The sequence below is a fragment of the Hypomesus nipponensis genome, chromosome 18 (genome assembly GCF_054491055.1).
Source record: "Hypomesus nipponensis isolate SF chromosome 18, ASM5449105v1, whole genome shotgun sequence".
NCBI classification, from domain to species: Eukaryota; Metazoa; Chordata; class Actinopteri; order Osmeriformes; family Osmeridae; genus Hypomesus; species Hypomesus nipponensis.
In genome coordinates, this window is record NC_140378.1 from 20,947,501 (window position 1) to 20,971,376 (window position 23,876).

The 23,876-nt window shown below is 52.5% G+C and overlaps 1 protein-coding gene across 1 annotated transcript in view; it reads left to right on the forward strand.

Annotated features, from left to right (window-relative positions):
* klhdc8b (kelch domain containing 8B) overlaps window positions 1-23,876 on the forward strand; it is a 37,114-nt gene that overhangs the window by 7,646 nt on the left and 5,592 nt on the right. The window contains exons 2-4 of the mRNA XM_084681089.1: window positions 12,671-12,835; window positions 13,584-13,808; window positions 21,694-21,795. Of these exons, the coding sequence (XP_084537215.1) occupies window positions 12,671-12,835; window positions 13,584-13,808; window positions 21,694-21,795 (492 nt within the window). The remainder of the gene's footprint in view (window positions 1-12,670; window positions 12,836-13,583; window positions 13,809-21,693; window positions 21,796-23,876) is intronic.

Below are 23,876 nucleotides of genomic sequence, written 5' to 3' on the forward strand. Positions count from 1 at the left end.
GTATGAAGACTAGATGGCTGAAAGGTGCTAAACCTGTTTTCAGCCCATGACATAAGGCCTTTGCAGTGAACAGTGTTTTCATCACTTTGAGGTGTTGGTAGAATTATAACTATTTTTTGTTTTTAATAATAGTGCAAATTCTCCCAATTCAGATTGGCGTTGTTAAGGTTTTGTGTTCCGTTGGGTGTTGCTGGGTGGGCCCCAGGCTTCACAGCCTTGGCTTGTGCACTGGGTTCAACACATGCAATCATTTTAAGGATGTCTTTCTGTATTTCTTTTGATGGCATAGAAATCCCTCTGTGCCTTTTTCTCTCAGGCTGGGACTCCATTTCTATTTCGTTTACGGAAGATAAAAAGATTATTATTTTTCAGGTTTATCTTTAAGGGTCTGACGGAATCTGTGCTGCAGATTGCTGTAGTCCCCCTCTCTCTGTCTCTCTCTCCCCTCCTCCTTCCTCCTCTCCCCTCACCACCTCCATCTCCCTCATCTCCACTCCCCTCGCCTCCTCCCTCCTCCTCTACCCCCCCTCCCCCCCATCTGCTGCACAGGCATCTGCCTGTCTACTCTCTCACACACACACACACACTACTATGCCAATCAGTGTCATACATGATGAAAGGGGAAAGGGTGTTAAATGTTAAGCGTTCCTCATAGAGCTGCTCTGATCTGTCATAAGCGTTCCTCATAGAGCTGCCCTGGTCTGTCATCATCCAGGATGTGGGGTGCCTCTGAGCATGTCTCCTTCCTGTCAGCCTCCACTGTTGATTATGACAAACTCACAACCTCCTGCTTGTCTTAACTCGCCCGCTTTCCCTCTCTATTAAATGACGTCCTCTCTCCTCTCCTCCCCTCTCTCCCTCTCCCCACAATTAGTAATCCCACTAATGTTTTCTCTGGCACACACATCCTCTCCCCCTCCCTCTCTCACCCTCCTTCACCCTGCCTTTCTCTCTCTCTCTCTCTCTCTCTCTCTCTCTCTCTCTCTCTCTCTCTCTCTGTCCCTACCCCTCTTTCTCCCTGTCTTCATCTCTTACTCTCTCTAATCAGCACTCAAGTCTTTCTTTCTTTAGTTACTATGGCGATGAGTCTGTTTCAATGGAAAGTGATTGCTGATGTCAGGTTATTGTAATTCACTCCATACATGTGGCTGTGACTCCTTAACATGCAGGTGTGTGTGTGTGTGTGTGAGAGAGAGAGAGAGAGAGAGTCAGGAAGGTTTTCCAATCTTAATCTGAGTCACAAACCTGCTGGTACTGAACACGGAGCCAGGAAAACATGGTGTGTGTGAGTGAGTTTATGTGTGTGTGTATTTGAGTGCTGAGATTGTGTTAGACTTTCTCCGTCCCAACATTCATTGTGTGTGTGCGCACTAGTCCACCTGTAGCCTAGCAAACCCAGGTGCACTAGTCCACCTGTAGCCTAGCAAACCCAGGTGCACTAGTCCACCTGTAGCCTAGCAAACCCAGGTGCACTAGTCCACCTGTAGCCTAGCAAACCCAGGTGCACTAGTCCACCTGTAGCCTAGCAAACCCAGGTGCACTAGTCCACCTGTAGCCTTGCAAACCCATGTGCACTAGTCCGCCTGTAGCCTAGCAAACCCAGGTGCACTTGTCCACCTGTAGCCTAGCAAACCCAGGTGCACTAGTCCACCTGTAGCCTAGCAAACCCAGGTGCACTAGTCCACCTGTAGCCTTGCAAACCCATGTGCACTAGTCCGCCTGTAGCCTAGCAAACCCAGGTGCACTAGTCCACCTGTAGCCTAGCAAACCCAGGTGCACTAGTCCACCTGTAGCGTCAGCTTAGTAACCTGGGGCCTCTGTCCATCCCTCCATCCATCCGTCCCTCTGTAACTCCCCCTTCTGTCCCTCCCTCCGTCCCTCCCTCCCTCCCCTCCCTCTGTCCCTCCCTCCCCCTTCTGTCCCTCCCTCTGTCCCTCCCTCTGTCCCTCCCTCCCCCTTCTGTCCCTCCCCTCCCTCCCCTCCCTCCCCCCCCCCTCCCTCTGTCCCTCCCTCCCCCTTCTGTCCCTCCCTCTGTCCCTCCATCCTTCCCTGGGATTGTTTGATGTGGTCTGGAAGGAGTGAGGAGGAACACCCTGCTCTGTGATCTGGTCTGTTTGAACGCCACAAGAGCCTTAATCAGCCTGGAGAGAGAAGAGCAGAGATGGAGGTAGAGATGAGGGGGTGAAAGAGAGAGGGGGGGGGTGGAGGTAGAGATGAGGGGGTGAAAGAGAGAGGGAGCAGAGATGGAGGTAGAGATGAGGGGATGAAAGAGAGAGGGGGGGTGGAGGTAGAGATGAGGGGATGAAAGAGAGAGGGGGAGGGATGGAGGTAGAGATGAGGGGATGAAAGAGAGAGGGGGAGGTAGAAAGACGTTGGATGTCATGCTGCTCTACAGCACAGGTGTCAAGGCTCACTCCCTGCTGTTTGTCTCCTGAAGTAGAGGATGACACCCACACTCTTCAACCTGTAAGATGATTAAGAAAAGAAGATACCTCACTCTCTGGCTCTCTCTGTCTGGCTCTCTCTCTGGCTCTCTCTGTCTGTCTCTGTCTGTCTGTCTCTCTCTGTCCCTCTGTCTGTCTCTCTCTCTGTGTCTCTCTCCCTCTCTCTGTCTCTCTGTCTGTCTCTCTCTCTCTGTCTCTTTCTCTCTGGCTCTGTCTCTCTGTCTCTCTCTCTCTGGCTCTGTCTCTCTGTCTCTCTGTCTCTCTCTCTCTCTGTCTCTCTCTCTCTGGCTCTGTCTCTCTGTCTCTCTCTCTCTCTGTCTCTCTGTCTGTCTCTCTCTCTCTGTCTCTCTGTCTGTCTCTCGCTGTCTGTCTCTCTCTGTCTCTGTCTCTCTCTGTCTCTGTCTCTCTCTGTCTCTGTCTCTCTCTGTCTCTCTCTTTCTGGCTCTGTCTCTCTGTCTCTGTCTCTGGCTCTCTATATCTCTATATACAGGCTGAAGACTGAGTTGCTCTTTTGATGATTTTACTGCTGTGCGTGCATGTGTGTGTGCGTGCCTGCAACGTTTGATCTTGTGTGTGTGTGTGTGTGTGTGTGTGTGTGTGTGTATAGTAGAATAGCCGGCAGCTGAAATCTGTGGGTCTCAATGTGTGAGAGGTGAAGTGTCTGTTAGGAGAGAGGGAGGGGAGCAGGAGGAGAGGGACGTAGAGAAGGAGGAAGAGAGGGAGAGAGTGGGAGGAAGAAGGGGAGTAGGGAGGAAGCGAGGAAGAGAGGGAAGAAGGAGAGGAAGGAGAGGAAGGGAGGGAAGAAGGAGAGGAAGGGAGGTGCAGAGGAAGAGAGGGAAGAAGGAGAGGAAGGGAGGGAAGAAGGAGAGGAAGAGAGGGAAGAAGGAGAGGAAGGGAGGTGCAGAGGAAAAGAGTGCAAGAGGAAGGGAGGTCGGACTAGAAAACGTAGGGCAGATAGACAGCAGCAGACAAATTGGCTCTCAGACAGTAGAAGGAACCATCTCATTACTGAAGAGAATTAGAGTGCTCTCTCTCTCTCATCTGTCTGTCATGAGGCAGTGTTAGTTTCTGTTGGCTGTCCTCTCTACTCCTCTGTCCTGTGTGGATCATGCAGCACCACATGTGCACACAGTGGCCTGATTTTAGAGGCTGCAATTCTGTGTTTGTGTGTACCTTCCGGACAGGAAAACAATTATACACCAAACAATCCACACACCTCCTCTCAAATCGGCACAAATAATCTCTCAATACTCTACTACTGTCTGGACTCTCCATGACACAGATTAGAGAGAGGCTTCCTGTGTAGAACAAGGTGATCGCTAATTAGACTTTTATGATTCCCTTCTGTTTAAATCTTTTATGTGAGGCATTCCAGTTGAGAGAGGAGGGACTAGGGGAGAGGAGGGACTAGGGGAGAGGAGGGACTAGGAGAGAGGAGGGACTAGGAGAGAGGAGGGACTAGGAGAGAGGAAGGACTAGGGGAGAGGAGGGACTAGGAGAGAGGAGGGACTAGGAGAGAGGAGGGACTAGGAGAGAGGAGGGACTAGGGGAGAGGAGGGACTAGGACAGAGGAGGGACTAGGAGAGAGGAGGGACTAGGGGAGAGGAGGGACTAGGGGAGAGGAGGGACTAGGGGAGAGGAGGGACTAGGAGAGAGGAGGGACTAGGAGAGAGGAGGGACTAGGAGAGAGGAGGGACTAGGAGAGAGGAGGGACTAGGGGAGAGGAGGGACTAGGAGAGAGGAGGGACTAGGGGAGAGGAGGGACTAGGAGAGAGGAGGGACTAGGGGAGAGGAGGGACTAGGAGAGAGGAGGGACTAGGAGAGAGGAGGGACTAGGAGAGAGGAGGGACTAGGGGAGAGGAGGGACTAGGAGAGAGGAGGGACTAGGGGAGAGGAGGGACTAGGGGAGAGGAGGGACTAGGAGAGAGGAGGGACTAGGGGAGAGGAGGGACTAGGAGAGAGGAGGGACTAGGGGAGAGGAGGGACTAGGAGAGAGGAGGGACTAGGAGAGAGGAGGGACTAGGAGAGAGGAGGGACTAGGAGAGAGGAGGGACTAGGGGAGAGGAGGGACTAGGAGAGAGGAGGGACTAGGGGAGAGGAGGGACTAGGGGAGAGGAGGGACTAGGAGAGAGGAGGGACTAGGGGAGAGGAGGGACTAGGGGAGAGGAGGGACTAGGAGAGAGGAGGGACTAGGAGAGAGGAGGGACTAGGAGAGAGGAGGGACTAGGGGAGAGGAGGGACTAGGAGAGAGGAGGGACTAGGAGAGAGGAGGGACTAGGGGAGAGGAGGGACTAGGAGAGAGGAGGGACTAGGGGAGAGGAGGGACTAGGAGAGAGGAGGGACTAGGAGAGAGGAGGGACTAGGAGAGAGGAGGGACTAGGGGAGAGGAGGGACTAGGAGAGAGGAGGGACTAGGAGAGAGGAGGGACTAGGAGAGAGGAGGGACTAGGGGAGAGGAGGGACTAGGAGAGAGGAGGGACTAGGAGAGAGGAGGGACTAGGAGAGAGGAGGGACTAGGGGAGAGGAGGGACTAGGGGAGAGGAGGGACTAGGAGAGAGGAGGGACTAGGGGAGAGGAGGGACTAGGAGAGAGGAGGGACTAGGGGAGAGGAGGGACTAGGAGAGAGGAGGGACTAGGAGAGAGGAGGGACTAGGGGAGAGGAGGGACTAGGAGAGAGGAGGGACTAGGGGAGAGGAGGGACTAGGAGAGAGGAGGGACTAGGAGAGAGGAGGGACTAGGAGAGAGGAGGGACTAGGGGAGAGGAGGGACTAGGGGAGAGGAGGGACTAGGAGAGAGGAGGGACTAGGAGAGAGGAGGGACTAGGGGAGAGGAGGGACTAGGAGAGAGGAGGGACTAGGAGAGAGGAGGGACTAGGGGAGAGGAGGGACTAGGAGAGAGGAGGGACTAGGAGAGAGGAGGGACTAGGAGAGAGGAGGGACTAGGGGAGAGGAGGGACTAGGAGAGAGGAGGGACTAGGAGAGAGGAGGGACTAGGAGAGAGGAGGGACTAGGGGAGAGGAGGGACTAGGAGAGAGGAGGGACTAGGGGAGAGGAGGGACTAGGAGAGAGGAGGGACTAGGGGAGAGGATGAGGGCTCAGAGAGAGGAGTGAGAGAGATGGAGGAGAGGAGGGGAAAAGAGAGAGGTGATGGTGAGGAGAGGAACTGAAGTGATTAGATGTGTCTGAGGTTCCTCTGGGAAACTTTAGAACAGCAGACCCTTTTCATTGTTCTGACCAGGCCCTGCTGCAATGATGATCTAGTAGAACATGTTCCTTAGCTCAGGAAGCTGGAGAAGCCCTGATGTTCTCCTGCTCTGGGTCCATCACACACCAAGTTTACCTTTTTAGAGGTGGAGCAAGATTGTGACTCTCTCTGCCTCTGTCTCTCCCCGCTCTCTCTCCCTATCTCTCTCTCCCCCCTCTCTCTCATTTTCATCAGATGGTTTCTGTTTATTTTCTGTCTGTGTGTGTGTGTGTATGTATTCAGCAGAACTTAGATGCTTATTCAAGATGTTCTTCACAGCTTAAACAGCTGCTATATTTAGAACTGCTGTACTGGTGCCACACTGATAAGACTCCCTGTCACTGGAGCAGAGCCAAACCTGGAAAGTAAACGAGAGGGAAGGGAGGATGAGGGGAGGAGGAGAGAAGGAGGGGAGGATGAGGGTGAGAGAAGGAGGGGAAGATGAGGGGAGGATGAGAGTGAGAGAAGGAGGGGAAGATGAGGGGAAGATGAGGGGAGGATGAGAGAAGGAGGGGAGGATGAGAGTGAGAGAAGGAGGGGAGGATGAGGGGAGGATGAGAGTGAGAGAAGGAGGGGAAGATGAGGGGAGGATGAGAGTGAGAGAAGGAGGGGAAGATGAGGGGAGGATGAGAGTGAGAGAAGGAGGGAAGAGAGGAGGAGGGGAGGGAGGTGGGAGGGAGGGAGGTGGTTTGAGAGGTGTTGTTAGTCTCCAGAGGTCAGATGTCATTGAAGTGTTGTAGAGGTCATGCTCCGGTGATCCATCTGGCAGACACTAACTCTCTCTCTCTGTCTCGCTCTCTCTGTCTCTCTCTGTCTCTCTCTCTGTCTCTCTCTCTGTCTCTCTCTCTCTCTCTCTCTCTCTCTCTCTCTCTTTCCCTCTCTCCCCATATTTTTTTTCCTACCTCTTCCTATCGCGCTCTCCCTCCTCTCTCCTCCTTCTTTGTCCCCTCTCCTCCTCTCCCATCCTCCCTCTTCTCTCCTCCTTCTTTCTCCCCTCTCCTCCTCTCCCATCCTCCCTCCTCTCTCCTCCTTCTTTCTCCCTCTCCTCCTCTCCCATCCTCCCTCCTCTCTCCTCCTTCTTTCTCCCCTCTCCTCCTCTCCCATCCTCCCTCCTCTCTCCTCCTTCTTTCTCCCCTCTCCTCCTCTCCCATCCTCCCTCCTCTCTCCTCCTTCTTTCTCCCCTCTCCTCCTCTCCCATCCTCCCTCCTCTCTTTTCCTTCTTGTGTAACACTGGTGTGTGTGTGTACCAGTGTTTTCATGCAGGGATTACTGCAGTGCACTTCAATAAAACTGAACTGTGTCAGTGAGCTTCTCAATCCAACCAATCAGCTCCATCCTACCAGTCAGCTAATTGTTTGGATTTAATTTATTAGTTGGATAGATCTTATTGATTGGTTGGATGCAGCTGATTGGTGGAATTGCTACATATCCCTAAGAAATGGGATGCCACTTGGTTACAGGTACGTCATCTAGCACATATCAATATCTCCAAAACAAGTAGTGTTATGCACTGATATCAAACGAAATTCGCTGCTAATGGAGTTTACTTTAAACTGTAGACATGCTAGTCAGAGAAATGCAGGACTGTGGTGCAATTCAGCACTGTAACATTAGCGTAGCAAGCTAGCGATTTTTAGAAACGTTTCAATTAGGAAAATGGTTGCAAATATATATGTACAGGACTCTGGATGATCTGTCCGCATGTGTTACAGGTAGCGCAGTATTAACATACCCCTAGGTTTCAAATAAGCTCCCTAGCTCACTTGGTTTTAAGAGGTGTATTGTCTTAGCCGAGCCTTCGATCAAAAAGAGTATTGGGACAGCCCTTACTCTCAAGGGAACGCGCAAAACTAGATATAAACTATAATAACTATAATATGGAATAAAGGTGAGTGTTGTTTATTTTTGGGATAAACTATACATTTCGTAAGTCACAACATTTCCTCTCTCATCCCTTCTAATCTTACGATAAACAAAACTGTCCCGACTCCTTCTGCTAGATCGCTTTCATTTATGCAAACATCACTTTACTGCAACAATGTTTTTTAGTTTGGTTTTTCTCTTATTTTCATTCAATAATAAAAAGATTTAACACGAAGGGCGTTCCCATTGTAGCTACTCGAAAGTCTGTTATAAAAATGGTCTGTGCTGTCTGTGGACATGTTGCTATAGTGTTAGTAGGCCTGTCTGTGGTCATGTTGCTATAGTGTTAGTAGGCCTGTCTGTGGTCATGTTGCTATAGTGTTAGTAGGCCTGTCTGTGGTCATGTTGCTATAGTGTTAGTTGGCCTGTCTGTGGCAGCTATCCAACTGGTGTCACAGACAGCAGCTATCCAACTGGTGTCACTGACAGCAGCTATCCAACTGGTGTCACTGACAGCAGCTATCCCAGCTGGTTGTGGGCTCTCGTGCCGAGATATTTCGACATGCACGTTGTGCTGCCACAGAAGTTCCACCCTGCATGTATTACACACAACAGCATTTTTTGTAGGACAATAAAAAGTTCCCACACTCTGCTAGTTGGTCTTCATTTGCACTCCATGCAGGTGTTGACTACAGACACACAGCAGTAAGGAGGAACTTCAGGTCCCATGAATCCCTGCACCTGGTGCTCACTAACTGGACTGTTAATGTGGAGAGGAAGAGAGGGAGGTGGAGAGGAAGAGAGGGAGGTGGAGAGAGGGAGGTGGAGAGAGGGAGGTGGAGAGGAAGAGAGGGAGGTGGAGAGGAAGAGAGGGAGGTGGAGAGGAAGAGAGGGAGGTGGAGAGGGAGAGAGGGAGGTGGAGAGAAAGAGAGGGAGGTGGAGAGGAAGAGAGGGAGGTGGAGAGGAAGAGAGGGAGGTGGAGAGGAAGAGAGGGAGGTGGAGAGGAAGAGAGGGAGGTGGAGAGGAAGAGAGGGAGGTGGAGAGGAAGAGAGGGAGGTGGAGAGGGAGAGAGGGAGGTGGAGAGGGAGAGAGGGAGGTGGAGAGAAAGAGAGGGAGGTGGAGAGAAAGAGAGGGAGGTGGAGAGGGAGAGAGGGAGGTGGAGAGAAAGAGAGGGAGGTGGAGAGGAAGAGAGGGAGGTGGAGAGGAAGAGAGGGAGGTGGAGAGGAAGAGAGGGAGGTGGAGAGGAAGAGAGGGAGGTGGAGAGGAAGAGAGGGAGGTGGAGAGGGAGAGAGGGAGGTGGAGAGGAAGAGAGGGAGGTGGAGAGGAAGAGAGGGAGGTGGAGAGGAAGAGAGGGAGGTGGAGAGGGAGAGAGGGAGGTGGAGAGGGAGAGAGGGAGGTGGAGAGAAAGAGAGGGAGGTGGAGAGGAAGAGAGGGAGGTGGAGAGGAAGAGAGGGAGGTGGAGAGGAAGAGAGGGAGGTGGAGAGGAAGAGAGGGAGGTGGAGAGGGAGAGAGGGAGGTGGAGAGGAAGAGAGGGAGGTGGAGAGGAAGAGAGGGAGGTGGAGAGGAAGAGAGGGAGGTGGAGAGGGGTGTTCCGTGCCCAACTTCACTGAACAAAAACTCCCCATCTCTCTCTTTCTCCCCATCTCTCTCTTTCTCCCCATCTCTCTCTCTCTTTCTCCCTCTCGCCTTCTCTCTCTTTCATTCCATGTCTCTCGCATTATCTTCATCTCTTTCTTTCCTCTCTCTATTTCTGTTTCTTATTCTCTCTGTCACTTTGTGTCTTAACACAATGACAGTACTTCAAACGTGTGTGTCTGCAGAGGAGGATAAAAAAGACTAAGTGAAGATGAGAGAGAGAGCTGGGCACAGACGGAGGATGGAGGGATTGTAAAAGGCAAAGAATGAGGATCAGAGAGGAAGAGGATGAGGGTGAGAATGAAAGGGAGAGAGAAAAGGGGGGGAGAGAGAGAAGGGGGGAGAGAGAGAAGGGGAGAGAGAGAAGGGGAGAGAGAAGGCTGTGTTTTTGTGCTGTGAAGAGAGGCGGCAGGTGTTTGAGTTATGATCAATACAGCTTTGCTTTGCGTGTGTGTGTGTGTGTGTGTGTGTCTGTGTGTGTGTGTGTGGTCAGTCTGCCTATCACCACCACCTGTGGCGGCTCCACCCCATAATCGTCTCTGTGGTGCCTCGAGGTGGTTGCCATGGCGTTTCCAGGGGCGACAGGCAGAGATCAGAGCAGAGTTGTGCTAATTAGAGAAGACAGCATGTGATTGGCTGGTGGGTCATTGTTGTTGTGAAACAGGAAGTGTGTCAGTCTTGACAGACTGGAGAAAGCCTGTATCTGTGTCTACTACCGCACACTGTCAGTGCTTAGGGCGCTTCACTCACAAAACCAGCAGAATTCAGTGCACTGAAAGTACCCGGATGGCGCACTGCAAACGGTCCCAAAAAACAGTGTACAACGATGGACACTACTCGCCCTAAACGGGCGCCATCTAGGCTACGTAGCGGAAGCCCTTTCGGCAGCTTTTTCCACTTGGGGTGGAGAAGCGCGTTCATTTTGGCAGGTTTTGCGGGTGTCGCGAGCAGATTTCCGTCCGTCACTTCCGCCAAGTGTTTAACGTAAGTGTTCCATTTCAGACAGCACTTATCAGCGACGGAGTGCACTGAATATGTAAGTGCACTGTTTTGCAGTGCACTGTATTGCAGTGTACTTTGTAAAGTGCGCGGTAGTAGACACAGCCTGTGTGTTTGAATCTGAAACTTTTCTTATCCTCCTGCCACCAGGGGGCACCACCTGCTACACCTGTGGTGGTTATTGCAGTACATCACCTGCTACAGCACTGTGGTGGTTACTGCAGAACATCACCTGCTACACCTGTGGTGGTTACTGCAGTACATCATACATAACTAAACTCCTTGGTAATGTAGAAGTAGAATGGAGGTGGTCATTTCACCACATTAGGCTACATCTGTTTACAACGGTACAGAAATGAAAACTGACCCGATAAGAAGCATGTTTCCTCAGGGCCAGAGATATCACACACCCTCCAGGGGGAGAAAGGCAGTGTGCTCTGTCATTTATCAAAGCACACACACACACCTACGCTCACCTACACACACCCTGCTGTACAGAGGGCAGCAGAGCCTTTCTTGCTGAGTCATGTTCTGTATACAGAGGGAAGGGGCGGGGGCAGGGGGGGTTCAAAGATCTCTGTCTGTCTGGCTCGTCAGGATTAGTGCTGTCACTACACTGCTAATAGACTCTTAATCTCTCCTTTCGTCCTCTCCTCATTCCTCTCTTCTCCTCCTCTCCCTCTATTCTCTCCTCTATACTTTCCTCTACCTCTCCAACTCTCCATCTCTATCAACATAGCTGTTTGCTCAACATGCATGTTCCTAGTCCTTCAGCCGCCCCCTCCCTCCCTCCCTCCCTCCCTGCCTCCCTCCCTCCCTCCCTCCCTCCCTCCCTCCCTCCCTCCCTCCCTCCCACCTATATTACCTATATTAAAACAGTTTGGGGGATATTTTCCTTGCTGAAGTTGAGGGTGGGAGTCCTCCTCTGGGGAATGTTGTTTGTTTACATGCTGTATTATTTACTCCATCAGAGCAGGATGGAGGGAGGAGGAGGAGGGTGCAGATACTGATGTGGACAGGATGAATGGAGGGTGTTGAGGGACATGATTGATGTTTCAGCTGTGTTGCTTTTCAACCATCTGTAAAGTAAAATACTTTGGAAATGTTGTCTTTTCAAGCTTAATCTGTCCTTCTCATTTTTATCCTTGACGCTTGTTCTCCACACAACACCTAACCATAACCCCTCCTCCCCACATCTCCCCCTCTCCCCCCTCCTCTCTCCTCCTCCTCCCCCTCCTTTCTCCCCTCCTCTCTCCTCTCTCCTCCTCCTCTCCCCTCCTCTTCTCCTCCTCCTCCTCTCCCCTCCTCTCTCCTCCTTCCCCTCTCCTCTCCTCCTCCTCCTCTCCCCTCCTCTCTCCTCCTTCCCCTCTCCCCCTCCTTTCTCCCCTCCTCTCACCTCTCTCCTCCTCCTCCTCCTCTCCCCTCCTCTCTACTCCTACCCCTCCTCTCTCCTCCTCCTCCCCCCTTCCTTTCTCCCCTCCTCCTCCTCCTTCCTCTCTCCTCCTCCTCCTCCTCCTCCACTCCCCTCCTCTCTCCTCCATCCCCTCTCCTCCTCCTCCTCCTCCTCCTCTCCCCTCCTTTCTCCTCCTTCTCCCCTCCTCTCTCCTCCTTCCCCTCTCCTCTCCTCCTCCTCCTCTCTCCTCCTCTCTCCTCCTCCTCCCCCCTCCTTTCTCCCCTCCTCTCTCCTCTCTCCTCCTCCTCCTCCTCTCCCCTCCTCTCTCCTCCTTCCCCTCTCCTCTCCTCCTCCTCCTCTCCTCTCCCCTCTCCTCTCCTCTCCTCTCCTCTCCTCCTCCTCCTCCTCCTCCTCCTCCTCCTCCTCCTCCTCCTCCTCTCCCCTCCTCTCTCCTCCTCCTCCTCTCCTCCTCCTCCTCTCCCCTCCTCTCCCCTCCTTCCCCTCTCCTCCTCCTCCTCTCCCCTCCTCTCTCCTCCTTCCCCTCTCCCCCCTCCTTTCTCCCCTCCTCTCTCCTCTCTCCTCCTCCTCCTCCTCCTCCTCCTCCTCTCCCCTCCTCCTCCTCCTCCTCTCCCCTCCTCTCTACTCCTTCCCCTCCTCTCTCCTCCTCCTCCCCCCCTCCTTTCTCCCCTCCTCCTCCTCCTCTCCCCTCCTCTCTCCTCCTTCCCCTCTCCTCTCCTCCTCCCCCTCCTCTCTCCTCCTTCCCCTCTCCTCCTCCTCCTCCTCTCCCCTCCTCTCTCCTCCTTCCCCTCTCCTTTCCTCCTTGTCCTCTCTCCTTCTCCTCCCCCCCTCCTTTCTCCCCTCCTCCTCCTCCTCCTCCTCTCCTCCTCCTCCTCTCCCCTCCTCCTCCCCCCTCCTTTCTCCCCTCCTCTCTCCTCTCTCCTCCTCCTCCTCTCCCCTCCTCTCTCCTCCTTTCTCCTCCTTCCCCTCCTCCTCCTTTCTCCTCCTTCCCCTCCTCCTCCTCCTCTCCCCTCCTCTCTCCTCCTTCCCCTCTCCTCCCCTCCTCCTCCTCTCCCCTCCTCCTCCTTCCCCTCCAGATGGGAAGGTGTATGCGCTGGGTGGGATGGGAGCAGACACCGCTCCCCAGGCCCTGGTCAGGGTGTATGAGCCAGGTCAGGACCAGTGGGTGCCCCTGCCCTCCATGCCCACGCCTCGCTACGGAGCCAGCTGCTTCCTGCGCGGAAACAACATCTACGTCCTGGGTAGGGCTGGGAGGATGAACACCATCACACACACACACACAAGTTGACTGCTGGATGATGTGTGGAAGAGAAGGAGGGGGAGGAGAGGGGGAGAGGGGGGGAGGGGGAGGAGAGTGGACTAGAGAGGCCACGATTTTAGCAGTCTGCATTCGGGTCAAAGTAATATCCCACAACAGACCAGAATATTCAGCTGTTTCTATAGAAACGGACTACACACCACTAATTAAGGGCCAGTTCATTTCAACTATCCTCTCTCTCTCTTCCTCTCTCTCTCTTCCTCTCTCTCTCTTCCTCTCTCTCTCTTCCTCTCTCTCTCTTCCTCTCTCTCTCTTCCTCTCTCTCTCTTCCTCTCTCTCTCTTCCTCTCTCTCTCTTCCTCTCTCATCCCTCCCACTCTTTGTGCTCTGGTTTCCTTCTCTCTCTCTCTCTGTGATGCCCTCCCTCCCACTCTCTCTGACCTGACACTTTTTCCTTCATCTTCTCTTCTACTCTTCCCTCTCTCAACCCCCTCTCTCTCAACCATCACCCATCCTCTCTCTGCCCTCTCTTACCACTCCATCACTTTTCTTCTCCCCCTCTCCTCATCTACCCACCCCTGTCTTTCTCTCTTTCTCCATCTCTCACCCCTCCCCTCTCCTCCTCTCTCCTCCACCCCTCCCCTCTCCTCTCCTCCCCTCTCCTCTCCCCTTCTCCTCTCCTCTCTCCTTCACCCCTCTCCTGCCCCCCCTCCCCTCCCCCCTCTCCTTCAGGTGGTCGTCAGGGGAAGCTCCCAGTGACAGCCCTGGAGGTGTTGGACCTGGAGGTGTCCAGCTGGACGCGGTTCCCGTCCATCCCCAGCCGCCGGGCGTTCTCCTGCTGCACAGCGGCAGGTGGCTCCCTCTACAGCTTGGGAGGACTGCAGCAGCCGGGGCCACACAACTTCTACTCCAGACCACACTTTGTCAGCACTGTGGAGGAGTATCTCCCTGAGCAGGGTGGGTGTCTGTGTGTGTTTAGAGAGGTGTATGTTGTGTGTAGAGAGATGTGTGTTGTGTGTAGAGAGGATCTTCTTTTCTTCCTCCATATTCAGTAGGCCTCCCTGCTGACCCTGCTGCATATAGAGGTGTTTCATCTGTAGTTTGTCAGGGATGTGTGAGTCTGTGTGTGTGTCTGCATTTGTGTGTGTGTGTAGTGTGTGTGTGTGTCACTGGGGCAAACCCTGGTTCTGTGTATCCGTGGCGATCACAGAGGAAAGTTAATGACATGCGGACGAAGAGGGAGAGAGATGGAAAGCTTTTCTGTTCTTCAAGAGTGTTTCTGGTCTTCAAGAGTGTTTCTGGTCTTCAAGAGTGTTTCTGGTCTTCAAGAGTGTTTCTGGTCTTCAAGAGTGTTTCCGAAAGAGAGAGAAGACGAGAGAGATAAGAAAAGGAGTTTACTTTTTTTTTTTAATTAAATTATTATACTCAGCTGAACTAAGAGAGAGAAGTAGAGAAAGTGTCATCACGTGTGTGTGTCTGTGTGTGTGTCTGTGTGTGTGTCTGTGTGTGTGTCTGTGAGTCGTTTTACACCTGAGAGAACTGTAGTCTATGATGAAGGCAGACTTTTTATATCAGGCTGTGTGTGTGTGTGTGACTGTAACATGTTATTTTTTTACTGTTCAAAAAGCTTTAATCCGAACATTTCCATGTGAAGTCTCTGCTTGACGGAAGACCGCAGGAGGGGAGAGAGAGAGGAGGAGAGACACAGGGAGAGAGAGGGGAGACACAGGGAGAGAGAGGGGAGAGAGACACAGGGAGAGAGAGGGGAGAGAGACACAGGGAGAGAGAGGGGAGAGAGACACAGGGAGAGAGAGGGGAGACACAGGGAGAGAGAGGGGAGACACAGGGAGAGAGAGGGTGGAGAGACACAGGGAGAGAGAGGGAGGAGAGACAGGGAGAGAGAGGGGAGAGAGACACAGGGAGAGAGAGGGAGAGAGACACAGGGAGAGAGAGGGGAGAGAGACACAGGGAGAGAGAGGGGAGACACAGGGAGAGAGAGGGGAGACACAGGGAGAGAGAGGGTGGAGAGACACAGGGAGAGAGAGGGAGGAGAGACAGGGAGAGAGAGGGAGGAGAGACACAGGGAGAGAGAGGGTAGAGAGACACAGGGAGAGAGAGGGAGGAGAGACACAGGGAGAGAAAAGAGGGTAGACACAGGGAGAGAGAGGGAGGAGAGACAGGGGGAGAGAGGGAGGGGAAACACAGGGAGAGAGAGGAGGGAGACACAGGCAGAGAGAGGGAGGAGAGACAGGGAGAGAGAGGGAGGGGAGACACAGGGAGAGAGAGGAGGGGAGACACAGGGAGAGAGAGGGGAGAGATAGGGAGAGAGAGGGAGGGGAAACACAGGGAGAGAGAGGGAGAGAGAGGGAGGGAAAACACAGGGAGAGAGAGGGGAGAGATAGGGAGAGAGAGGGAGGGGAAACACAGGGAGAGAGAGGGGAGAGAGAGGGAGGGAAAACACAGGGAGAGAGAGGGGAGAGATAGGGAGAGAGAGGGAGGGGAAACACAGGGAGAGAGAAGGGAGAGAGAGGGGAGAGATAGGGAGAGAGAGGGAGGGGAAACACAGGGAGAGATAGGGAGAGAGAGCTTCCTTCCAGCCGTATCCTCAATTAAGCTCTTATCTGTTTACCTTGACACCAGGTACTCCCTTAAAAACCTGTGTGTGGGTGTGTCTGTGTGCATGAGCGTGTGTGTGTAAGCGTGTGTGTGTGTGAGCGTGTGTGTGTGTGTGTTTGTCTTTGGGGGACGTCAGTACATGAAGTTATCTCCTCATATCATCAATGTCTGTCTCCTACAAGTACCTGCCCACCTTCTCCCAAACACACACACACACACACACACACACAGAAGTAGTCTTTGTGAGGTCTTGTTTGGGTTCTTCATGAGTTCTGCTTCAGTAGTTGTTCTCCTGAGACTCTAAGTTGTTGTAAATAGTTATGTGGATTCAGTGTGACTTTCAGAGAGCCCTTCTTACACTGCTGGAAAACCGACCAGCTACCGTGAAATAGAGAGAGTGAGAGAGAGAGTGAGTGAGTGAGTGAGTGAGTGAGTGAGTGAGAGAGAGAGAGAGAGAGAGAGAGAGAGAGAGAGAGAGAGAGAGAGAGAGAGAGAGAGAGAGAGAGAGAGAGAGAGAGAGAGAGAGAGAGGAGAGAGGGAGAGAGGGAGGGAGGGAGGGAGGGAGGGAGGGAGGGAGGGAGGGAGGGAGGGAGGGAGGGAGGGAGAGAGGGAGAGCCTGAGGCAGAAAGAATTGAAGACACTCTTCTTCCTCCTTTGGTATCGCAAGCTGGGTGGTGGAGTGAGGGAAGGGGAGAGAGGGGGGAGAAGGGTTTAGAGAAGCATGAAGACCCCATTATCTATAAATCCTCTTCCCTCCATCCCATTCTGTGTCTCTCTTGGTCTCTCGCCCTCTGCCTCTTTATAAATCTCTTTTCTCTTTCTTTTCTGCTACATTAGCGTGAGCACATGTCATCTGTGCTGCACTGAGACCAACAGGAAGGAGGGAAACAGGACATCAGTAAGAAGACTGGCTGTTTGACAACTCTGTTCTGTTCTCTAACACTCATTCTGTAAATCTCTTAAAATAACGCTTTAGCCTCAAGTCACCATCGACATGAAGCATGACGCTATTGCTCCATGTGGTTTACAATGTGGTGGGGGATTTGAAATGTTGGTATGGATTAAGATCTAGGCTCACTTTACACAGTCTAAAGGCGTTGTCTTGGCAACTAGTAATACAGGGCCGGATGATGTGATTAAGGGCATCTCCCTCTTCCTCTCTCCCCTTCTCACTTTCCCTCCCTCTTCCTCTCCCTCCCTCCCCCTCTCTTCCACCCTCTTCCCTCTCCCCACCTCTCTCTCCCCCTCTCTCTCTTGATCTCAACCCCACCACCTCACAGAGCCGTCCCTATATAGCAATCACATCACAGACTTCAGTGCATTACCATTACCCAGCCTATTCCTCTGGCAGGCTATTGTAGAAGCAGAACCCAGCGGGGTTGGCTGGTGTGCACATGGAGCTGTCCTCCTGCCCCTGGGCACGCCCTGGCAGGCGAACCCAGTGCCTCCTCAGAGTATGTAGGCAGCTTTGATCTGAACCCACCAAACCATGAGGGATGTTACCAAAATCTTAACACCTCCTTCCATCCCTTTCCCTCCCTCTCTCTCTCCCTCCCTCTCTCTGTTTCTCCCTCCCTCTGTTTAAATGTAATCTCGCCCTTTGGTGTGAACACAGCATATAGGTTCTGGAAGATTCTCTGAAATTCAGGAAGGTTCCGGGTGGGTCTAGAATGTTTGTTCGGTTCCGGAAGGTTGGTTGTGTAATCCCTAGCGACTGCATCCCCATGGCAATGGACTTGGTGCCTGTTTATAATGACTGTCATCCATTTGTCCGTCAGTGTTCCAAACACCTCTAATCTCTGCATGGCTGTGGGCTCCTGATTATGATTCTCCTGCATAAGTAGAGGATGAGAAGGTAAAACTAGCGAGGACGTAGACCTGTCAATCAGGGGGGCAAGGCAGGGGAGGGGAGGGGGGAGGGCAGGGGGGTGGGGGAGGGGGGGGGGCAGGTGTGTATGTGTGAGTGACTGGATACTGTGACTGTTTTACTGCAGTGTGTGTGACACAGTTGATCAGTATTCAACTGGGAAACCATGATGGAGGAGATGTGTTCCTGTGGATATATAGAGAAGGAGCGAGGGGACAGGAGGAGAGAGAGAGATGGGGAGGGGGGGCAGGAGGAGAGAGAGAGATGGGGAGGGGGGGCAGGAGGAGAGAGAGAGATGGGGAGGGAGGGCAGGAGGAGAGAGAGAGATGGGGAGGGAGGGCAGGAGGAGAGAGAGATGGGGAGGGGGGGCAGGAGGAGAGAGAGATGGGGAGGGGGGGCAGGAGGAGAGAGAGAGATCGGGAGGGGGGGCAGGAGGAGAGAGAGATGGGGAGGGGGGGCAGGAGGAGAGAGAGAGATGGGGAGGGGGGGCAGGAGGAGAGAGAGATGGGGATACTGAGAGAGTGATAAAGAGGCAGAGAGGTAGTGAGGGGGAGAATTAGAGTATTGAGTTTATCCTGCAGCTGAAACCCTTCAACCGAGGTCAACCTCCCCACTAGGCTGTGTGTGTATGACAGTGTGTGTGTGTGTGTATGACAGTGTGTGTGTGTGTGTATGATAGTGTGTGTGTGTGTGTATGATAGTGTGTGTGTGTGTGTATGACAGTGTGTGTGTGTGTGTATGATAGTGTGTGTGTGTGTGTATGACAGTGTGTGTGTGTGTGTATGATAGTGTGTGTGTGTGTGTATGACAGTGTGTGTGTGTGTGTATGATAGTGTGTGTGTGTGTGTATGATAGTGTGTGTGTGTGTGTATGACAGTGTGTGTGTGTGTGTATGATAGTGTGTGTGTGTGTATGATAGTGTGTGTGTGTGTATGACAGTGTGTGTGTATGACAGTGTGTGTGTGTGTATGACAGTGTGTGTGTGTGTGTGTGTGTGTGTGTATGACAGTGTGTGTGTGTGTGTGTGTGTGTGGAGGGTATCCAGTGGAGTGGGTGAAGGTCAGAGAGGATTGGAATGGACCGGCAACACTTAGTTTTGCACACGCTCTCATACACACACTCTCATTCACACACATGCTCTCATGCACACACACGCTCACACCCACGTTCACCATAATGGCGTCTCTTTAAACACTGTCCCTCTCATGGCTCCAACCCTGTTTGAGCGAAACGCTTGTGCTGAGTCTTCTACACAAGCTGAGATCAACACAGTCTGTTTAGCTCTCCTCTCTCCTTCTGTCTCCTCCCCTCTCTTCCTCCTTGCTCCACCTCACCTGTCTTCCCTCTCCTCACCCCCTCCTCCCCTCCTTAAGAGCATCCTCTCCTCTCTCCTTCAGCCTCCTCTCCTCTCTCCTTCAGCCTCCTCTCCTCTCTCCTTCAGTCTCCTCCCCTCTCTCCTCTCTCCTTCAGTCTCCTCTCCTCTCTCCTTCAGCCTCCTCCCCTCTCTCCTCTCTCCTTCCGTTTCCTCCCCTCTCTCCTCTCTCCTTCAGTCTCCTCTCCTCTCTCCTTCAGTCTCCTCCCTCTCTCCTCTCTCCTTCCGTTTCCTCCCCTCTCTCCTCTCTCCTTCAGTCTCCTCTCCTCTCTCCTTCAGTCTCCTCCCCTCTCTCCTCTCTCCTTCCGTTTCCTCCCCTCTCTCCTCTCTCCTTCAGCCTCCTCTCCTCTCTCCTTCCGTTTCCTCCCCTCTCTCCTCTCTCCTTCAGCCTCCTCTCCTCTCTCCTTCAGTCTCCTCTCCTCTCTCCTTCAGCCTCCTCCCCTCTCTCCTCTCTCCTTCAGTCTCCTCCCCTCTCTCCTCTCTCCTTCAGTCTCCTCCCCTCTCTCCTCTCTCCTTCAGTCTCCTCCCCTCTCTCCTCTCTCCTTCAGTCTCCTCTCCTCTCTCCTTCAGCCTCCTCCCCTCTCTCCTCTCTCCTTCAGTCTCCTCCCCTCTCTCCTCTCTCCTTCAGTCTCCTCCCCTCTCTCCTCTCTCCTTCATTCTCCTCCCCTCTCTCCTCTCTCCTCCCCTCCTTAATAGCACCCTCCCACTCTCCGCAGGCTGGGCTGTAGTAGTGTGGCTCTGTCTCTTGAGAGAGGAGGATTACAACATTGATCCTTTTAATCAGTGCAGCATAAATCACCCCAGCAGTGTGGGGTGTGTGTGTTTGAGAGAGCAGGAGTCACACACCCCTCAGGACAAGCTTCTGCAGAGTTGCACGACAGCAACAGATGGAATGATGAATGAAGTGTCATCACACCATACAGTGTTGTCTTAACACACACACACACACACACATGCATACAAGTACACACTGTGTGTACTGCATTTCATTTCTAAATATTGCAGTACTGTCATAATAAGTGTGTGTGATTAAGTTCATGTGCAGTATAGTTACATTGTAGGGTAGTATAGGTACATCATATTTTATTTATTTAATATTATATGTTTAGTGGTATTTAGTTGTGCTGTTCAGTATAGTAGCGTTGTAACATAGTTTACTGTAATGTCATCTATCCCAAACAGCGTACACAGGGTTTGAACCTGCAAGCTCTTGATTTGCAGTCAAATGCTTGACCGTTGTTACTGAGCATTTGACTCATTTTGTCCAAACCCAAGGAGAGGGGACAGCTTAGTGGTTAGAGCACTTGACACAAGATTAAGAGGCAGCATGTTCTAATCCCTCTGCTAAATGAAGACATTGTTATAGAAGACAGTTACAGAGCTGTACGGGGCTCATTCACTGTGGGGACCATTCTGGTTTCAGAATACTAAGACAGAGCATGGGAACTATCACAATGTTTACACACACACACTGTGTGTATGGGGAATACACTGGTCTCAGTTATTGAGCAATGTGAGGGGAGAGAGAGAGGTAGACGGTGTGTAAGAGAGAGAGCAGGATTGAGAGAGAGAGGTAGACGGTGTGTAAGAGAGAGCAGGATTGAGAGAGAGAGGTAGACGGTGTGTAAGAGAGAGCAGGATTGAGAGAGAGAGGTAGACGGTGTGTAAGAGAGAGAGCAGGATTGAGAGAGAGAGAGAGAGGTAGACGGTGTGTAAGAGAGAGAGCAGGATTGATTGTGGTCTTTAAATAAACCCACAGCTCCCCTCCAGCTGGGCCTCTCTGCCCTGCCTCCCTCTCTGCCCTGCCTCCCTCTCTGCCCTGCCACCCTCTCTGCCCTGCCTCCATCTCTGCCCTGCCTCCCTCTTTGCCCTGCCTCCATCTCTGCCCTGCCACCCTCTCTGCCCTGCCTCCATCTCTGCCCTGCCTCCATCTCTGCCCTGCCTCCCTCTCTGCCCTGCCTCCATCTCTGCCCTGCCTCCCTCTCTGCCCTGTATCCCTTTCTGCCCTGCCTCCATCTCTGCCCTGCCTCCCTTTCTGCCCTGCCTCCCTCTCTGCCCTGCCTCCAGAGGAAGGTGGACCGTTACATTAACTCCATCTGCAGACTGCAGGACAGGATAAATAAACAACAACCCTCTCTCTCTCTCTCTCCCTCTCTCTCTCTCTCTCTCTCTCTCTCTCTCTCTCTCTCTCTCTCTCTCTCTCTCTCTCTCTCTCTCTCTCTCTCTCTCTCTCTCTCTCTCTCTCTCTCTCTCTCTCTACCTCTCTCTCTCTCTACCTCTCTCTCTCTCTACTTCTCTCTCTCTCTCTACCTCTCTCTCTCTCTACCTCTCTCTCTCTACCTCTCTCTCTCTCTACCTCTCTCTCTCTCTACTTCTCTCTCTCTCTCTACCTCTCTCTCTCTCTACTTCTCTCTCTCTCTCTACCTCTCTCTCTCTACCTCTCTCTCTCTACCTCTCTCTCTCTCTACCTCTCTCTCTCTCTACCTCTCTCTCTCTCTACCTCTCTCTCTCTCTCTACCTCTCTCTACCTCTCTCTCTCCCCCCCATTTCTCTCCCTCTCTCATGTCTGGGCTGTAGAGCTGACATGGTCCAATCAGCTTATGTGTTAAAGCTGCTAGTCATCCAGACAGCCTCCTTCCTAGACGCCACCCTGTGTGTGTGTGTGTGTGTGTGTGTGTGTGTGTGTGTGTGTGTGTGTGTGTTAAGTGGTCTTTGTAGGAAGAAGCCTTCCTAACTCCCTAATTTTCAATTGAGCTTCTGTACTGATCACTGGAGAGAGGGGAGGGGAGATGGAAAACATGATCGTGTGACCAGGGGTGTGTGCAGGTGTGTGTTGTGACCCTGTGTGTGTGTGTGTGTGTGTGCGTGCAGGTGTGTGTTGTGACCCTGTGTGTGTGTGCAAGTGTGTGTTGTGACCCTGTGCAGGTGTGTGTTGTGACCCTGTGTGTGTGTGCAGGTGTGTGTTGTGACCCTGTGTGTGTGTGCAGGGGTGTGGATCAAGCCGTCCCGGGGCTCCAGGATGAGGGAGAAGAGAGCTGACTTTGTGGCCGGCTGTCTGGGAGGACGCCTCATCGTAGCTGGGGGACTGGGTGAGAACACACATCCACGCACGCTCACACACATCCACACACACACGGTGCGTACTGTGTGTGCGTAAAGGGAGAGTGCTCAGACAGGGGTTTAGTATGGCAGTCTTGTTCTTGTGTACAAGCTTGGTTTATTAATAGAGTTAGTTAAATGATGTGTCACTGTCTCAGCTTGTGGTCCTGCACAAACAACATAGAGAGACAGACAGAGAGGGGGGGGGGATGGGGGGGGGATGAGGGAAAGACACATCAGGAAAGGAGAATCACTTCTCAGGAGTGCAACAGGAAATGAGAAACAGAAGTTTTAAACTGGAGATCTCCGCTTCCAAATGCATTGTCTGGCCGTAACACACACACACACACACACACACACACACACACACACACACACACACACACACACACACACACACCATCCCTGGTTCTTTACAGTTGAAGGACAGAAATGGGGGCATGTGCTCACCAAACCTGTGAAAGAAACCCCTGTCTGTGTCTCTCTCCATGTTTAGAACAGACAGATCTGGAGGGGTGGGAGTTTGGGGAGAGGGGGAGAGGAGAGGGGGAGGGGGGATAATTCACCCTATTCTCCATCTCTCTCTTTATCTCCCTCCATCTTGTTGACTGCTTTCATGTTCTGTTCTGTCGAGGATAGGAAAGAGGGAGGAGAGGAGATGTTTTGGAGAAGCTAATCTTAGAAGAGAAGTGAGGATTGATTTGTAGGTGAGAAGAGGAGTGATTGGTGATTGGAGGAGTGAGTAGGATTGATTGGTGATTGGAGGAGAACTGAAACAGCCTATAGGAGGAGAACTGAAACAGCCAATAGGAGCTCTCCAGGGATAGTGAAGGCTTGATTATGATGGTCTCCAGGCGGAAGATCAAAGCGATAGCAGGAAGTGTGTGAGGAGAGAGCAAAGTGTTTCCTCTCTGAGAAGATGAAAAGCTTTCATCACACAGCTGATGTGACTGTGTCTCACACACTCTCTCACACACACCTCTCTTTCTCTTTCTCTCTCTCTCACTCATACACACACACACACACACTCTCACATACTCACACACACCTCTCTCACACACACTGCTCTTTTTCCTTCTCTCTCTCTCACACACACACACACACACACACACACTTCTCACACACACACACATTCTCTCTTTCCTTGTCAATATACATTCCCAGCTGCTAAGTTGTTCCCGTTTCCATGGAGACACACAGCAATTTGAAATTGGTATGGACTTCTTCATCTTCAGTTCTCCAGGACCAGGTTGTCATCAGCGTCTCCTTCAGGGGCGACAGGAAGGCTGTGTTATCCCTGTGGGCCCTTCAGCACCTTGCTGACTGTGGTGGGGACTGTGTGTGTGTGTGTGTTTGTGACAGAGGGTAGAAAGAAATCTAAAGTGAGTGGGTTTTCAAAAGAGCCGTAGGAGGTGTGTTAATGTGTGTGAGTGTGTGACGGCAGTTTAGTTATGGCTATTCTTATGTTTGTGCGTCACTCCCTGAAAAGGTGTGTGTTCTATCCAGGCAATGATGGAGACAGTATGAAGCCATACTAATGATCTGTCTGTAGAAGAACACCTGTTCTGGCCTGCTCTCTCTCTTCCTCCTCTCTCCTCCTCTCCTCTCCTCCTCTCTCTCTCCTCTTCTCCTCCTCTCCTCTCCTCTCCCCTCTCCTCCTCTCCCCTCCCCTCCTCTCCTCTCCTCTCCTCTCCCCTCTCCTCTTCTTCTCCTCTCCTCCTCTCCCCTCCCCTCCTCTCCTCTTCCCTCCTCTCCCCTCTCCTCCTCTTCTCCTATCCCCTCCCCTCCCCTCCTCTCCTCTCTCCTCCTCTCCTCTCCTCCTATCCTCTCCTCCTCTCTCCTCCTCTCCTCTCCTCCTATCCTCTCCTCCTCTCTCCTCCTCTCCTCTCCTCTCTCTCCTCCTCTCTCTCCTCTCTCTCTCCTCCTCTCTCTTTCCTCTCAGACTAACACTGATAAACACCCTGGCCCAGCAGATGCATATGGTAGCATGGTGCTGCGTGTGTTGATGACTAACGGTGTGTGTCCACTACAGAGACTACATCTCAACTCGAATCTCTTCGATTGCGTTGTG